The sequence below is a fragment of the Paramormyrops kingsleyae genome, chromosome 17 (genome assembly GCF_048594095.1).
Source record: "Paramormyrops kingsleyae isolate MSU_618 chromosome 17, PKINGS_0.4, whole genome shotgun sequence".
In the NCBI taxonomy this organism is placed as follows: domain Eukaryota; kingdom Metazoa; phylum Chordata; class Actinopteri; order Osteoglossiformes; family Mormyridae; genus Paramormyrops; species Paramormyrops kingsleyae.
This window is the reverse complement of record NC_132813.1, coordinates 18,181,563-18,195,001: the sequence shown is the minus strand read 5'-3', so window position 1 is coordinate 18,195,001 and position 13,439 is coordinate 18,181,563. Positions and strand designations below refer to the sequence as shown.

The following is a 13,439-nucleotide window of genomic DNA, read 5'->3' as shown; positions in this document are numbered from 1 at the left end:
GTAACATAGACAGCCTTAAATACAAGTTATCGGGCTAAGCAAGAAATCCTGCTTTGTGAAACTGCTCCTGCCCAAGGTCAGGACGTTTACTTGCTGTTATGCTCAGCACTGGAATAGTCAAGATTCCTGATCTAAATGATTTTGAACACGGTGTGATTAGTTCCAGAAGAAGTTGATTCCAGTTTCTCAGAAACAGCCACCATCCTGGCAATCTCACATACAGCACCATTTAAATTTAACAGAGATGGTGTTATTGTGGCTGAAAACGGGAGAGGTTAGAGAAAGATAACCAGCCTCGTTAAAACTAACAGGAATATCACAAGTGGAAAAACGAAAGTTTAGTGCAAACGAGGTGTGCATAAATACGTCTCTGATGAACTTACAACTTGCGTATCCATGAAGTGGATCCTACCCAGTATTAGCTGGTGTGTACAATCAAGTGACTACTGAGCATAAATATGGATGGTACATATTTTTAATATTATGTGTACCAAAAAATATTGTTATTGCATGCAATTTTGATATTAAGTTATATTTCCAAATTAGGCTAGAATGATCTTTTTATAATCTAGAGCATATAATGTAATTAATAATCTAATAATACTAATCATATGCATTTACCAACAAACATCCCAAACAATTCAACTGGATTTAGTGAATATACAGTGGCCGGAAACATAGGGGTTCAGAGCAAAAAGCTCTTCCGCCTGGCGCCGTGGCTTAGTTGGTTAAAGCGCCTGTCTAGTAAACAGGAGATCCTGGGTTCGAATCCCAGCGGTGCCTTTTACTAAATACAACTGTAAATACGAATTTAAAAAGTTTGCCGAATGTTATGCCTCCAGTGTGGTTTGGTTCGTCATTATACCAATATACAAGGTATCGTACGTGCTGTGACCTTTCTCGAAAACCTTACATAGATAAACTTTCTATGCTGGACAGACAAATATAACCCATAACGAAAAAAACACACACATTTCTCGAAACTGCATCACACTAAACATTTTTTTTTATCGCCGATAAAAAAAAACAGTCGAATACCGCTTTATCTTGATATCCGCGCTTGGTTGTATGCTTCGCCTTACAGTTTGAAAAAGCACATTTTCCATGACAAAAAGCACTCGGCAGTCATTGGTCAGTAAAGACGTGGGAGTTTTCGGCGAAAAACCCCCTTCGGCTGGAGCTGGTTGCGAACCGGAGATTATGAAGTGCAGTCTGTCTTCAAGTGTATGTTGTACGTGACGTGTGGAGGAAGCTCTGACATAGCATCTGAAGCCTGGTTTGAAGCTTTCCCGGGCAGTTTCATTATGGCATGGACACCACCATGAAGGCGTCTCACCTCCCTAATTGGAAGAGATTGGGTATCTCGTTTCCGAGCCTAAAATAAAAGCGAATTGAGGGTGAGGCTGACATGTCCGCCGGGTGATCGCTGGGGGCCCCATCTGCTTTCACTTGCTGTTCTGCTTGCGGTGAGCAGCCAGAGAAACATGGAGCAGCAGGTCGGAGGAGGCAGCCTGGAGAAGAGCTTCAGCGCCTTGACGGTGGACGACGTCTACGACATCGCTAAGCTGATCGGTTCCGACGTGGAGAAGCTCATAGACAGCTTCGGGAAAGCTAGCGTGGAGGGCCTGGTGCGCAAGATCGTCAAAGTCTTGGAGTTTCTCGAGAGTTCCGTGGCCAAGAACCAGGTGAAGTGCAAGGAGGAAGAGTTTCTAAAAGCCTACGAGACGCTGCAGCTCCAGCAGCAGAAGCGGGCGGCGAAACCATGCGAGGGGGCGAAGGTACGAGCAGGAACGCTGGAGTGAAATTTCCCTGCCTTTTATACCTCTGTGTCCCACTCCACAGGTCCAGAAACACTTGAGCTTCAGGGTATTACGCTGTGCGTTTAATCTCCACTCCATATTCAACTAGAAAATACTGACACTTTGTTTTAATATTCTTATACAGAATGTACAAATATACTGATAGCAAACATTTCATGGGAGAGTGTTAATGTAATTCTCATAATACTCAGGTAGTACGAAACGAAGTGAGCTTGATTACCAACTACTGTAGCTATCTGTCTTTATATCTATAGTTTATTGCGTAACATAAGGTTATATAACATTTTATTTCTCCGTCCATGTGCATTTTTCTGTGACTCGGGTTGACCCAGTGTAAAGTTTCGTATCCCCTTTTAAAGACAACTGCAATAATACGATCCGAAAGACATTTTAAACACTATATTGTCAGAATATGAAGCATGTAGCGGTGACGATCGTTACAGTCACGGCTGTTGGGGGTATTTTTCCACAAACATGTCCACCGGTTTCCCTTATCTCGTATCAAGTATTTACATGTGCTTATTAAACAACTTCTATCCCTCTACTCGTAATACTACACGTCAGTGGAAAAGACGTTTTAATTGCAAGGTGGCTGGTTTAATCCTCATGCTTAATCACTCCATTACATGCGACGTGCACTTGTAAACAACACTGGAGTAATTCCGAGAATTAATCGCTTTATTATGGCACATTATGGAGTATTTATAGCATTTGCGTCGGTTAAGTAGTTTTTGATCAGTTCGACTAAGTTGTGATATTAAGCACTGAAAGTCGCTATATATGCTCAGTCTTGTAATCGGAATGGGGAGAAACTGGGTGACTGACTGCATGATCCGATCCAGAGGCTCGTCGCTCTCTCCGGCAGGACCTGGAGCAGGAGTTGCGGAGGACGTCAGAGGAGCTGCAGGCCCAGGTGTCGCAGCTGCAGGAGGAGAAACTGGAGCTTCTGGAGCAGCTCAAGTGCAGCCAGTCCATGGGAGGTGGGAGGCTGGGGCAGGGTTTAGGGAAGGCACGCTAACATGCTAATCATGCTAACCACAGAGGCACTAATATAACACCCAACTTCGTTGTGGACCCCCACCACAACAGCTGTCTGGAAGGTCACAGTACATTAATCTTTTACACTGACTGACTAACTAGCTAAAACTAGTATGTGGCAGGCTGTCATGCCCCCTGTGCCCCTCCCATAGACCACACACAGCGACAGGAACGTGAGGTGATGCTGAAGCTGAAGGTTGTGGTGGACAAGCAGCGCGACGAGATCCGGGCCAAAGCCCAGGAGACTGACCGGCTGTCTAGGGAGGCGGAGGCGGTAAGAAGATGCGTCGCATTCCTGACACCAACACAACCGCAGACACGCATGCGGGCACACGCACTGCACTGCCCTTCAGCGGCTGATGCAGCATGTTTATTGCCATGGGGTTTTCCGGAACGTTATGACACCTACAGCAACTCTGCAATAACAATCATGTGCCCCCCCCAGCTTATTCAGAGCCCCGCGTATGTCTTCCTAGCCCATGGAAAGTACGGGATGTGGCCTTGTGGCAGTGTGACTCTGTGCCTCGCTGTCGCCCCCTACCTCCCCGCAGCTGCAGGAGCAGCTGGATCGCTTCATGAGGATGAATGCAGAGCTGCGGCACAAGCAGAGCGCTGCCCAGGCGCAGGTTCAGAGCGCCATGCAGCGCCGTGCTGACCTGGAGGCCGACCTGCACGAGAAGGAGAAGGAGATCGAGCGGCTGGCGGCACAGCTGGCGGTGGCGGAGCAGCCGGTGGGGACTCAGGGGTGTGTGTGTGTGTGTGTGTGTGTGTGTAGGGGCATGAGTTTGTCTGACGACACTGCCGCATGCCTTTATCACATTCCAAGTTTTTTTTTTTTTTTTTTTTTTTTTACATTTCCTTAACTGCGAAAAGCAAGCGACACTTAAAATGCCTTCGTTTTATATCAGTTTTATGATGTATGAGGTTGTAGGATTTTAGGATCTTACAAATGGCAGCTAGATTAGATATCGAGTGGATATTTCCTGAAGGGTTAAATGCCAGCCACTGGGTGTGTGATTTGTTGGTTTTAATGCATTTACTTTTTTCATATGACAATAATATGCATACGGTGTTTTTAACCAAGGGGGAGACAGCATTTTTTAAAGTTTTCATTTTTTTGCTCCCCCCCCCACTCCCCCCATCAGATAGGGTTAACAAAAACAGAGATTGATCTAACAGACAAGATCATCTTCGACCTCAAAGACCCGAACCGGCCCTGCTTCACCAAGCAGGAAGTGCGGGACATGATTTTTGAGAGGAACGAGCTGAAAGCCAACCTCTTCCTGGTGCAGGAGGAGTTGTCCTACTACCAGAGGTGACCTTGGTTGAGCTACAGTGTTTGGGGTGGGGAGGGGGGCGCCGGAGCATCGGAAGGGAGGGGGGCAGCTGATCATCAGCATCTGCTGGTCCGGTAGGGAGATCCTGAACGACGAGCGGTGTCCCGGCTTCCTGCTGCATGCGGCGCGCTCCGCCATGAAGAAGCAGAGGAATGTCATCAAGGCCAAGATGCTGGGCATCACTGCCGAGGAATGCAGCAGGTATCCGGGAGGGGGTAGGGGAACAATCAGATGGTGGGGTGAGATAAACATCAGACGGTGGACAGGGTGGGTGGGGGAGAGATTAATATCAGTCAGCAGATGGGGTGATAGAGGAGAGATGAACATCAGATCAGATGCGGGGGACATCATAAACGGTCGATTCCAGAAGGAACTTCAGGAGCTAACCTGTCCTGTTTCGTCTCTCCCCAGTGATGAGGAGGACAAGGAGCCCCTGTTCAAGGGGAAGGAGGCGCGGACGGACACGGACTGTGTGGATGGACGACCCCCGGAGTCCCGCATCAGGAGCCTGTGAGTGTTGGCTTTGTGATTCTGTGTGTTTGTGAACCAGAGATGTGAGGGAATGTTTCTTTATCAGGGTAATTTCCAAAGTATAATATACAATGCAGCCAGTGTCACGGCAAGGTCTTGGCTGCAGAGTTATTGCACAACTTACTAAATTGCCCCGGGTTTTAACTGTCTGTTTGACATGCAGATAGTGACTGGCTTTTTTGTCGGTTTACTGCGGTATTGCCGCGTCGTTGACTCCCGCCCCCCCTCCGCTTATCACCCAGGTTCGGTTTCCTCACGCGCTCCAGTGTTGGGCGGAGTCCCAATGAGCAGAATAAATCTTCATCCTGGGAGATCATTGGTTCAGACGAGACGGAACTGGCCAGTGAGGACAGGGGACGCCACCTGACCGCCGCCCCATTGAGCCTCCATTAAGCTGCCTCCATGTGGTGAGGACAGGAGCTCACGGAGCTGCAATAGAGACCCGCCTCAGAGGTGCTGCCCCCCTTTGGAGGCTCACAACACTGCCTCTAATAGCTAATTGGAATGTTATTTTTAAAACAGAAATTCCCATTTGGTTTTATAACTTTTTAACTATGTTAAACATGTGGCATAAAAATATATATTGTAATATATATTGCTGAACATGTGTTTAGTTTGATACACATGTGGCAAGTATTTATCTGGGTTCTGTAAGCTAACCAAAGACTTTTTTCTTGCTTGGTAGTATTTGTGTGTACCAAAGAGGGAAAAACTTACCAGATGTAGTGTTTTGTCAGACAATCGTTTGTTCCGCCTCTCCATGAGATACCAAACGCGTAATGAATGTCCTGCAGTCCATGTACATTTGTTGTGATTTTTCAGTGCTTATCATTTCTTGTTAGTAGTCGGGAAAATTAATCAATTTTATTACGGGGATCTTCCTGTATGGCATCGCCTGTGCTTTCACTGTGTTTAATTCTGTTAGTGTGTATGGGTCGTTCTCAACTTTACAAGCACTCAGTAATGGAGAACTCGTAAAGCGGGAAGCATTTTCCCATACAAATGTTATTAAAATGTGGACTTTGGGTCCAGGTGAAAAAATGCATCATAATGTTTTGCCAAATAAACAAAGGAAACATTAAACTTATTATTAGAATTAACATTTAATCAAAAGTATAGGCACATTTAAACAAAAAAAAATCCTTGGAGGAAAAACACTTCTTCCCTAAAAATGTAACATTTACAGTCAGTTTTGGTCGCCTTGATTTTCAGCAGGTGAGGTTTTCATGTATCCCACTCGGAGCTTGGGGAGATCACTCACACACTGTAAGTAAAATTAACCTGCTGCATTAACGGGATCAGGTTGGGTCGTGAAACAAAGTGGTTCAAATTGGGGACCATCGTTAAAAAAATATGCCGTAAAGAGTGATGCTGCTTGTGCGCAGACATGCAAGGTACAAATCGGCCATGCAGAGTCAGATTTTTCATGAAGCAAAGTTAGCTTTTTGAGTTAGGTGCAAATTTAACAATTTTTTTTTTAAATGAAATTCTTATATTTTCCTCAGTAAACTCTTGCAAAGATATAAACTCAAATCGGGAGCTGATAAAGCGAGAACTACCTGTATACCTTAATCTGTCTTTCTGGATGTGTTACATTGTTGGGCATTTGGGCTTGGGCCCTTCACTGTTACTTTTAAAGGCACTTGAGTTTAGCTCCATAGTACATTTGTTAGAATTTCAAAAGCTGCCCTTTGACCATGTGAAATGTCGCCCTCTACAGTGATGGATGTTTTATGTCACATATCACCTACATTTTTTGGAATTTCATTTGTAGGTGGGGTGGGGGTGGGGGTGGATTCTGATAGCACTTAGTACCTGTTTTTAGTAAGAGATCAACTGCTGATGAGCCTTGACCTTCATAAATACTGTTGGTACTTCAGACTATTTTTATATAATTATGCAGTATTTTGTGTATATTTTTAATTTTTCCTTTCATGTTCTTTTAAATTGGAAACCTTGTATGTTGTAAGACCAAAATAAACATGGGGACTGGACTATCAGCTTGTCTTGAGGTTTCTTATTGGTGCTTCTTGTTTTCACGTTGAATGCCGGCTGTGCTGGTAATTCTCGCATTTCTCACTCGTCCTCGGGGCAGCCTCGCACAGCGGAGCTCCACGCTCACCGTCAGCTTGGGAAGTTTTTTAATGTCGACTCTTCCCAGAAGCTGCGCTCAGTGACCGTGCCTCTCGGTGAGCGAGCGGCTGATTGAATTGGAGGAAGTGGACGTCATTTCCCCAGGAAGCATCCAGGGGAAGCCCTGCAGTTTGGAGGCCCAACTCCTGACGGACAGATGCAGAGGAGACACAGCCAGGGGAAGCGAGGGATCTGCCTGCCTTTTGTCCCGCAGCTGGAGGCCGGTGCCCATCCTGGGAAGGGGCTCCTGAGCAACCGGTTTGGACTGGTTCTGCTGTGCTGGCGAAATGGGCCTTCGTGCAGCAGGCTTGGGTTTGCTCATATGCGTTTTGTCTTGTCGGTCCCAGAAGCTGGACCCAGATGGAAGGAATGTCTGCCTGTATCGAAGGTGCTCTTTTACTCTTTTTCTTCTCACCTTCTTGCCTTCTGCTGATGTGAACACACTGGCCTGTCCGCTGCCTTTTCGATAAACGGCCTGTTTCTGCTTTTCCTCTCCGGTGAGCAGTGACCCCACGTCGCCCGTCTGCTGTTCTGGCTGGAAGCAGGAAGGCAGCGATTGCCCGACAGGTGAGTCCCGCTCGCCTCCCGCCGCCCATTTCCCGCCCCGTTGTTGCCCTTGCCGTCCTGTGACTGCCCCACCTTCCCGCTGCCCCCCACCCACAGCTCTGTGCGAGGGTGAGAGTGCCTGTCAGCCCAGTGAGATCTGTGTGTACCCCGGCTTCTGTCGCTGTAAGGCCGGCTTCTACGGGGCCAGCTGCCGGACCCGTAAGTGATCACTGTCCACCCTGTGAATATGATGCCCTTATTTTTAAGCTCGTTATGACTGAGTTATACGCGCATGCACATATCAAATCGCTCACTGGTGTTACCTAAGTGCATGCTGGAGATTTTATAGACGCCCTTTTGGCCGCGATCCTGTTGCTGAAAAGAAAATGAAAGACAGTAAAGCTGACTGCATTGAAATTGAATCCAGAGTCATGGTTTGTGTGTGTTTGCAGTCGCCTCTTGTATTTTCAGCTAGTTCTCCATGTCCCGTGTCTCACTGCGTCTGTCATTGTCCCCCCCTTATTTGTCTGTGTCTCACTGTATTGTCCTGTACCTCCCTGTATTTCACCCTGTCTTCCCGTGTCTCTCCCCTTGTCTTCCTGTGTTTCACCGTGTCTTGTATCTCCCTGTGTTTTCCTGTCTCCCCATATATGGTGCTCCGTCCCTATGTCTTCTTGTATCTCCCCTTGTTTTCCCTTGTCCCCCCTTGTCTTTGTGTCTCACTGTATCGTCCCGTACCTCCCCGTATTTCACTGTGTTTCTCCTTGTTTTCCTGTTTCTCCACTTATCTGGCTCTCTCTCCCTATATCTCCGTGTGTCTGGCTCTCTCTCCCTATATCTCCCTGTGTCTCCCTGTATCTGGCTCTCTCTCCCTTTATCTCCCTGTGTCTGGCTCTCTCTCCCTTTATCTCCCTGTGTCTGGCTCTCTCTCCCTATATCTCCCTGTGTCTGGCTCTCTCTCCCTATATCTCCCTGTGTCTGGCTCTCTCTCCCTATATCTCCCTGTGTCTCCCTGTATCTGGCTCTCTCTCCCTATATCTCCCTGTGTCTGGCTCTCTCTCCCTATATCTCCCTGTGTCTGGCTCTCTCTCCCTATATCTCCCTGTGTCTCCCTGTATCTGGCTCTCTCTCCCTGTGTCTCCCTGTATCTGGCTCTCTCTCCCTTTATCTCCCTGTGTCTGGCTCTCTCTCCCTATATCTCCCTGTGTCTGGCTCTCTCTCCCTATATCTCCCTGTGTCTGGCTCTCTCTCCCTATATCTCCCTGTGTCTCCCTTTGTCTTTCTGTGTCTTCTTATGCCTCCCTGTGCTTTCTCTTGTCTGCCCGTCTCTTCCCATTGTTAGAGTGCCCTCCTGAGTTCTGGGGTCCCGACTGCAGTAAGCTCTGCCAATGCCACCCCCATGGCCGCTGCCACCCAGAGACGGGGCGGTGCACCTGCGACCCCGGGCGCTGGGGGGTGCACTGCGAGAACGTTTGCAGGTGTGGCCGCCATGGCCAGTGCAACCCCACATACGGCAACTGCACGTGTGACGACGGCTGGTGGATGGCCACGTGCAGCAAGCCGTGCCAGTGTGTGTTGGGGCAGGCGCGCTGCAATCCAGTCTCGGGTCGCTGCATCTGCAAGGACGGTTACTGGGGGGTACGTTGCTCCCAACGCTGCCGCTGCTCGGGGTCTCCCTGCCTGCAGCAGACGGGCATCTGCGTGTGCCTGCGTGGGTGGGCAGGGCCCATCTGCGAGCACCCCTGCCACTGCAATTGGCAACATGGTCGGTGCGGAGATGATGGGGACTGCGTGTGTCAGCCGGGGTACAGGAAGCCGTCCTGTGATGAGCCCTGCAGCGCCGGGTCCTACGGGAATGACTGCAAGAAACAGTAAGCTGGTGGGCCGGCGGGGCAGGCGGGGCAGGCGTGGCAGGCCTGAGGGCCCTTCCCCTTGGGCTCACCACACTTAGCTTGTGTTGCCCTCTGCCTCGCTCTCCCTTTCTCTCTCTCTTTCTCTCTTACTGTCTCTCTCCCCATCTCTCTCTTTCCCTCGGTCTCTCTCTCCCCTTTCTCTCTCACACTCTTTCTCCTTCTATCTCTCTCTCCTTTTCTCTCTCCCTCCCTCTCACTCTCCCTCTTTCTCCCTTCTTCTTTCTCATTTGCTCTGTCTCCCTTTTCTCCCCATCTCTCTCCCCTTCTCTCTCCCCTTTTTCTCCCTCTCCCTTTCTCTCTCTTTCTCTCTCTATCTCCCTTTCTCCCCCCCCTCGGTCTCTGTCTCTCTCTCTCTCTCTCTCTCTCTCTCTCTCTCTCTCTCTCTCTCTCTCTCTCTCTCTCTCTCCTGTGTAGGTGTGGCCGCTGCCGCGAGGGGCAGCCCTGTTCTGCAGTGGACGGCTTCTGTTCTTCCTGCGAGCCGGGCTGGAACGGGACGCGCTGTGACCTGCCCTGCCCACCTGGTTACCATGGATACCTCTGCCAGGAGACGTGCCCGCGGTGCCGCGGCAGGGAGCCATGTGACCCTGAGAGTGGCAAGTGTGTGCACTGTGAACCCGGCTGGACCGGACCCAGGTGAGCGTGACTGCATAGATGGCATAGAACTTTCTGCTGGTCCAGAAACTTTTCACCCCAAGTGTCATTTTGGGGTCCCGCCTCAAAGCTCATATGAGCTGTGAATCGCTGAGCGTGTGAATCGGTGTGTAAAAGCTCATGTATGGCTTTACTGCCTGCTTCCGCAGGTGTGACGCCCCCTGTCCCGAAGGCACCTTCGGAGACGCCTGCCGCTTTGTCTGCCCTCCCTGCGTCGGTGGCCGCTGCCATCACATGTCGGGTATCTGCGTGTGCCAGCCTGGCTTCTGGGGGGAGAGGTGAGGGCGCCACCAGATGGGCCGAGGTTTCTGTGGGCCCCCGGGCTCGACCGCGGACGTTACTTTTGTTTGAACCAACACTCTGTTGCCTGTTTCTTGTTGAAGCTGCAACAGCTCGTGTCCGGCACACCATTATGGGGTGAACTGCTCGTCTGCCTGCGACTGCGGGGATGGTGGCTGTCACCCAGCTACGGGGCAGTGCCTCTCTGGTGAGCGTGACCCCGTTAGCCTCCGTTAATTGTGCATCACGGAGCCCCATGCTCACCTGCGTCTGTTTGCATCCCGCAGGTCATCGAGGGGCCCTGATCGCAGGCATCACTGTCCTGCTGCTGCTGGTGCTTCTCATTGGCTGCTGTTGCTGCTGCTGCTGCTGCTGCTGGCGGCACCCAGTCGACCCCAAGGAAAGGTTTGGCTTCCTTACACCCTCGACGCTGCCCCCCCCCCTCCCCCCCAGCCTCACTGTCTGTCCTGGTGCTTCCCTAGGGTGGCGGTCCGCGATGGGGGCCCAGCGGTCCGAATGAAGCACCACATGTACAGTGTCTTAGCCAACATGGGCTCCGCCGTACCCTGCCTGACCCTTTGGTCGTCTGGGCTGCCGCGGGTCACGGGTGAGACGCCGGCTCGGGTGCGACTGGGGGCTTGTGGGGGGTGTGGGAGGCTTCAGCTCTTTATCCCTCCCCGCAGTGTCCCACCACGACCCCGAGCTGACCTTCAACCACAGCTTCATCGAGCCGCCGTCCTCCGGCTGGGTGTCCGGCAGCTCCTCATCCTTTGAGAGTGACGACGCTGAGGCCGTTTACTGTCTGCCCCCCCGGGAGGGTAAGGGATGCCCCTGCTTTTCTTCCTTCTGCTGCTGGTGTTTAGTTTTTCCTGCAGGTTTATTGCTTCTGGGTGCTGCTTTATTTTCTATCTCTCTGCTCCCTCTCTCCTTTTTCTCTCTGTATGCTCCCTCTCTCTATCTCTCTGCTCCCTCTCTCCTTTTTCTCTCTGTATGCTCCCTCTCTCTATCTCTCTGCTCCCTCTCTCCTTCTTCTCTCTGTATGCTCCCTCTCTCTATCTCTCTGCTCCCTCTCTCCTTCTTCTCTCTGTATGCTCTCTCTCTCTCTCTCTCTCTCTCTCTCTCTCTGCTCCCTCTCTCCTCCTGCTCCCTCTTTTTCTGCTCCCTCTCATTCTGATACACACTCTCTCTCTCCCTGTTCTCAGTCTCCCCTCCTATACTCGACTCGCTCCTCTTCCCACGCAGCTGCACCCCCACCTCCTTCTCGGCGTTGACAAGCCATGTCTCTCTGTCTTCCGGTTAGACATCTCTCCAGTTGAGGGGGGCGAGTTCCAGGAGATGAGCTCCAAGTGCAACATGTTCCTGGACCCGTCGGGGTTCAGCGGCGAGGACGTGGCCTCAGCCTTCTCCATCCCCCGCACCTCCAGCATCGCCAAAGCCAAGCGCCCGTCTGTCTCCTTCGCCGAGGGCACCAAGTTCACAACGAAGGAGCGTCGCGGCTCATCGCAGGAGGGCGCCGTCGCTCCCCGCAAGTCCAAGTCTCCCTGGGGGGTTCTTATGCTGTCTGTCCTGCAGCCTCCAGGTGCGCGGGGGGGAGAGGGGGTGGCGGGGGACGGCGAGGATATGCAGTCCGTCCCCTCGGAGGAGACGTCTGTGGACAGCGAGGTGAGGGACCTAGAAAGTGCCCCCCCCCGCAGCAGCAGGCGGCGAACCGGGTCCAGCGCGCGGCAACGTGTCCAAGCGCAGGGCTCCGCGGAGCCCACGGCCTCGGACCCAGACCGGATCAGCACCGTGTACGTGATGGCGGGCGCGGCCGGCCACCCGGGGAAGGTGGAGCCGGAGCCAGCAGTGGAGGGCCCGGTCCAGGCCGTGCTGCGGCGCCTGGGAAGCCTTCAGAAGCCGAGGGGGGCCGTCTATAAGCCTCCACGCCGAAAGCTGGGGGCCCGGGTCACCATGTGGGAAGAGGCTGCCGAGAGAGGGGGTGCCAGCCGAGAGGCAGCTGTGCGGAAGCCGAGCAGGCGGAGGCGTGCTCCCCTCAGCTCGCCTGCGGCCGTGGGCTCCAGTGCCACCTGGCGGGAGGGCGGTCCGGCTGAGAGGCCCGCGTCCACCATCCTGGTGAGCGTGCGGGAAAGCCCCGCGGCGGCCGACACCAGTGACACTGGCTACCTCACCATCGGGGCTGCGGCGGAGCCCACTAGCGCCCAGGATGAGGACACGGACGCCAGCGAGGACCCGCACTACGAGAACGTGGCGCCGAGGTCCTCGTGAGGCCGCATGCGTGCCAGCCTTTGCTCTGAACACACTGACTACGTTTACATTCATTAAGGCCATGTGATGAGGTTGGTCTGACACTGACGCTCTGAGAATCTTCGCTAGTCTCCTTCACGTGGGTGCCTACATCCAGGCCCCCTCCCCATTTTTTGTCTGCCATGTTAAATTCTAAACTGGTGTTTCTCAATCTGGTCCTCGGGGACCCACGTTTTTGCTCCCCCCGAGCTCCCTGCCAGACAGTCCACATTTTTGCATCCTCGAAACTTGGCACAAAAACGTGGACTGTCTATGAGTCCCCGAGGGCCGGACTGTTAGCTTTTGTTTTCTTTAAGGGAGGAGTCCTCTGCAATGGCAAATGCAGTTACATTTCCTGCTGTGGGGATGAATATGCTTATTATGTGATAGCTAGAGAACATTTGTTAGACAAGTTAGGCTTTATTTTGTGTAATTTTAAATACACTTTGAGTTATTAAGAATGTTTTTGCTATGCCATGGATTTGCTTTAAGTTTGACCACAACATGCTAAATTAAGAATGAGAGCGAGGTTGCAGTCCTGCATTTCCTCCAGTGAAGCCAATTACTCTCCTATAGCTTCTGAGGCAGGTGAAGCCTTTATTCTCTGTAACCAGGTACAGTGAAATTGTGTGTTTTAACTTGGATCAACAATAAGATGTAAAAGTGGGTCACGCACCCGCAGGCAGATAGTCAGGCATTTTGTAGACGACAGTGAATGACCATTTTAGAAATTTTTGGTCTTGCCTTTAGACTTGCATTTTTTAATATACTGTATATATAAATAAATAGTTGTTTGGTATCTGCTGTTCCAGTCAGTTCTTTGGAATGTGCTTCTGCACCTGTGTCAATAATAAGTGATGTAGTAAGCTCTCGCCAAGGTGAAATGCCCCGTCGTTGACCCTGGAAGA

General features: G+C 51.2%; 2 protein-coding genes and 1 non-coding gene across 5 annotated transcripts; all 3 read left to right on the top strand.

The window, feature by feature from the left end:
- The first annotated feature begins 709 nt into the window (after positions 1-709).
- On the top strand, positions 710-783 carry trnat-agu (transfer RNA threonine (anticodon AGU)). The gene has a single exon. It is a non-coding gene; the product is annotated as a tRNA-Thr (tRNA).
- Positions 784-1,094: 311 nt separating this feature from the next.
- Positions 1,095-6,723, top strand: rilp (Rab interacting lysosomal protein). The gene is made up of 8 exons (XM_023845100.2): positions 1,095-1,778; positions 2,686-2,800; positions 3,011-3,132; positions 3,410-3,589; positions 4,004-4,173; positions 4,274-4,396; positions 4,607-4,705; positions 4,969-6,723. The coding sequence occupies exons 1-8, from the start codon at positions 1,485-1,487 to the stop codon at positions 5,117-5,119; spliced, it is 1,254 nt and encodes a 417-aa protein (XP_023700868.1). The 5' UTR covers positions 1,095-1,484; the 3' UTR covers positions 5,120-6,723.
- A 128-nt stretch (positions 6,724-6,851) lies between these two features.
- Positions 6,852-13,330, top strand: scarf1 (scavenger receptor class F, member 1). 3 transcript variants are annotated; one of them, XM_072701005.1, is made up of 11 exons: positions 6,853-7,247; positions 7,365-7,426; positions 7,523-7,624; positions 8,748-9,276; positions 9,733-9,951; positions 10,119-10,247; positions 10,353-10,456; positions 10,536-10,653; positions 10,731-10,855; positions 10,932-11,066; positions 11,549-13,330. In XM_072701005.1, exons 1-11 carry the CDS (start codon positions 7,147-7,149, stop codon positions 12,511-12,513), a joined length of 2,589 nt encoding a protein of 862 aa, XP_072557106.1. In that variant the 5' UTR covers positions 6,853-7,146; the 3' UTR covers positions 12,514-13,330. The 3 variants fall into 3 exon arrangements, with proteins under 3 accessions (XP_072557107.1, XP_072557106.1, XP_072557105.1); XM_072701006.1 differs by lacking the exon at positions 7,523-7,624 and having other exon boundaries at positions 6,852-7,247; XM_072701004.1 differs by lacking the exons at positions 6,853-7,247; positions 7,365-7,426; positions 7,523-7,624 and having other exon boundaries at positions 7,631-9,276.
- Positions 13,331-13,439: the final 109 nt, after the last annotated feature.

Bases quoted from the DNA above. Each gene is read 5' to 3' on its own strand.
- rilp (XM_023845100.2), top strand. From the start codon at position 1,485: ATGGAGCAGCAGGTCGGAGGAGGCAGCCTGGAGAAGAGCTTCAGCGCC. The intron at 2,801-3,010 runs GTGGGAGGCTGG...CCCCTCCCATAG, and splicing joins GTGCAGCCAGTCCATGGGAG to ACCACACACAGCGACAGGAA. The intron at 4,397-4,606 runs GTATCCGGGAGG...GTCTCTCCCCAG, and splicing joins ACTGCCGAGGAATGCAGCAG to TGATGAGGAGGACAAGGAGC.
- scarf1 (XM_072701004.1), top strand. From the start codon at position 8,072: ATGTCTTCTTGTATCTCCCCTTGTTTTCCCTTGTCCCCCCTTGTCTTT. The intron at 9,952-10,118 runs GTGAGCGTGACT...CTGCTTCCGCAG, and splicing joins CCCGGCTGGACCGGACCCAG to GTGTGACGCCCCCTGTCCCG. The intron at 10,654-10,730 runs GTTTGGCTTCCT...GTGCTTCCCTAG, and splicing joins CCAGTCGACCCCAAGGAAAG to GGTGGCGGTCCGCGATGGGG.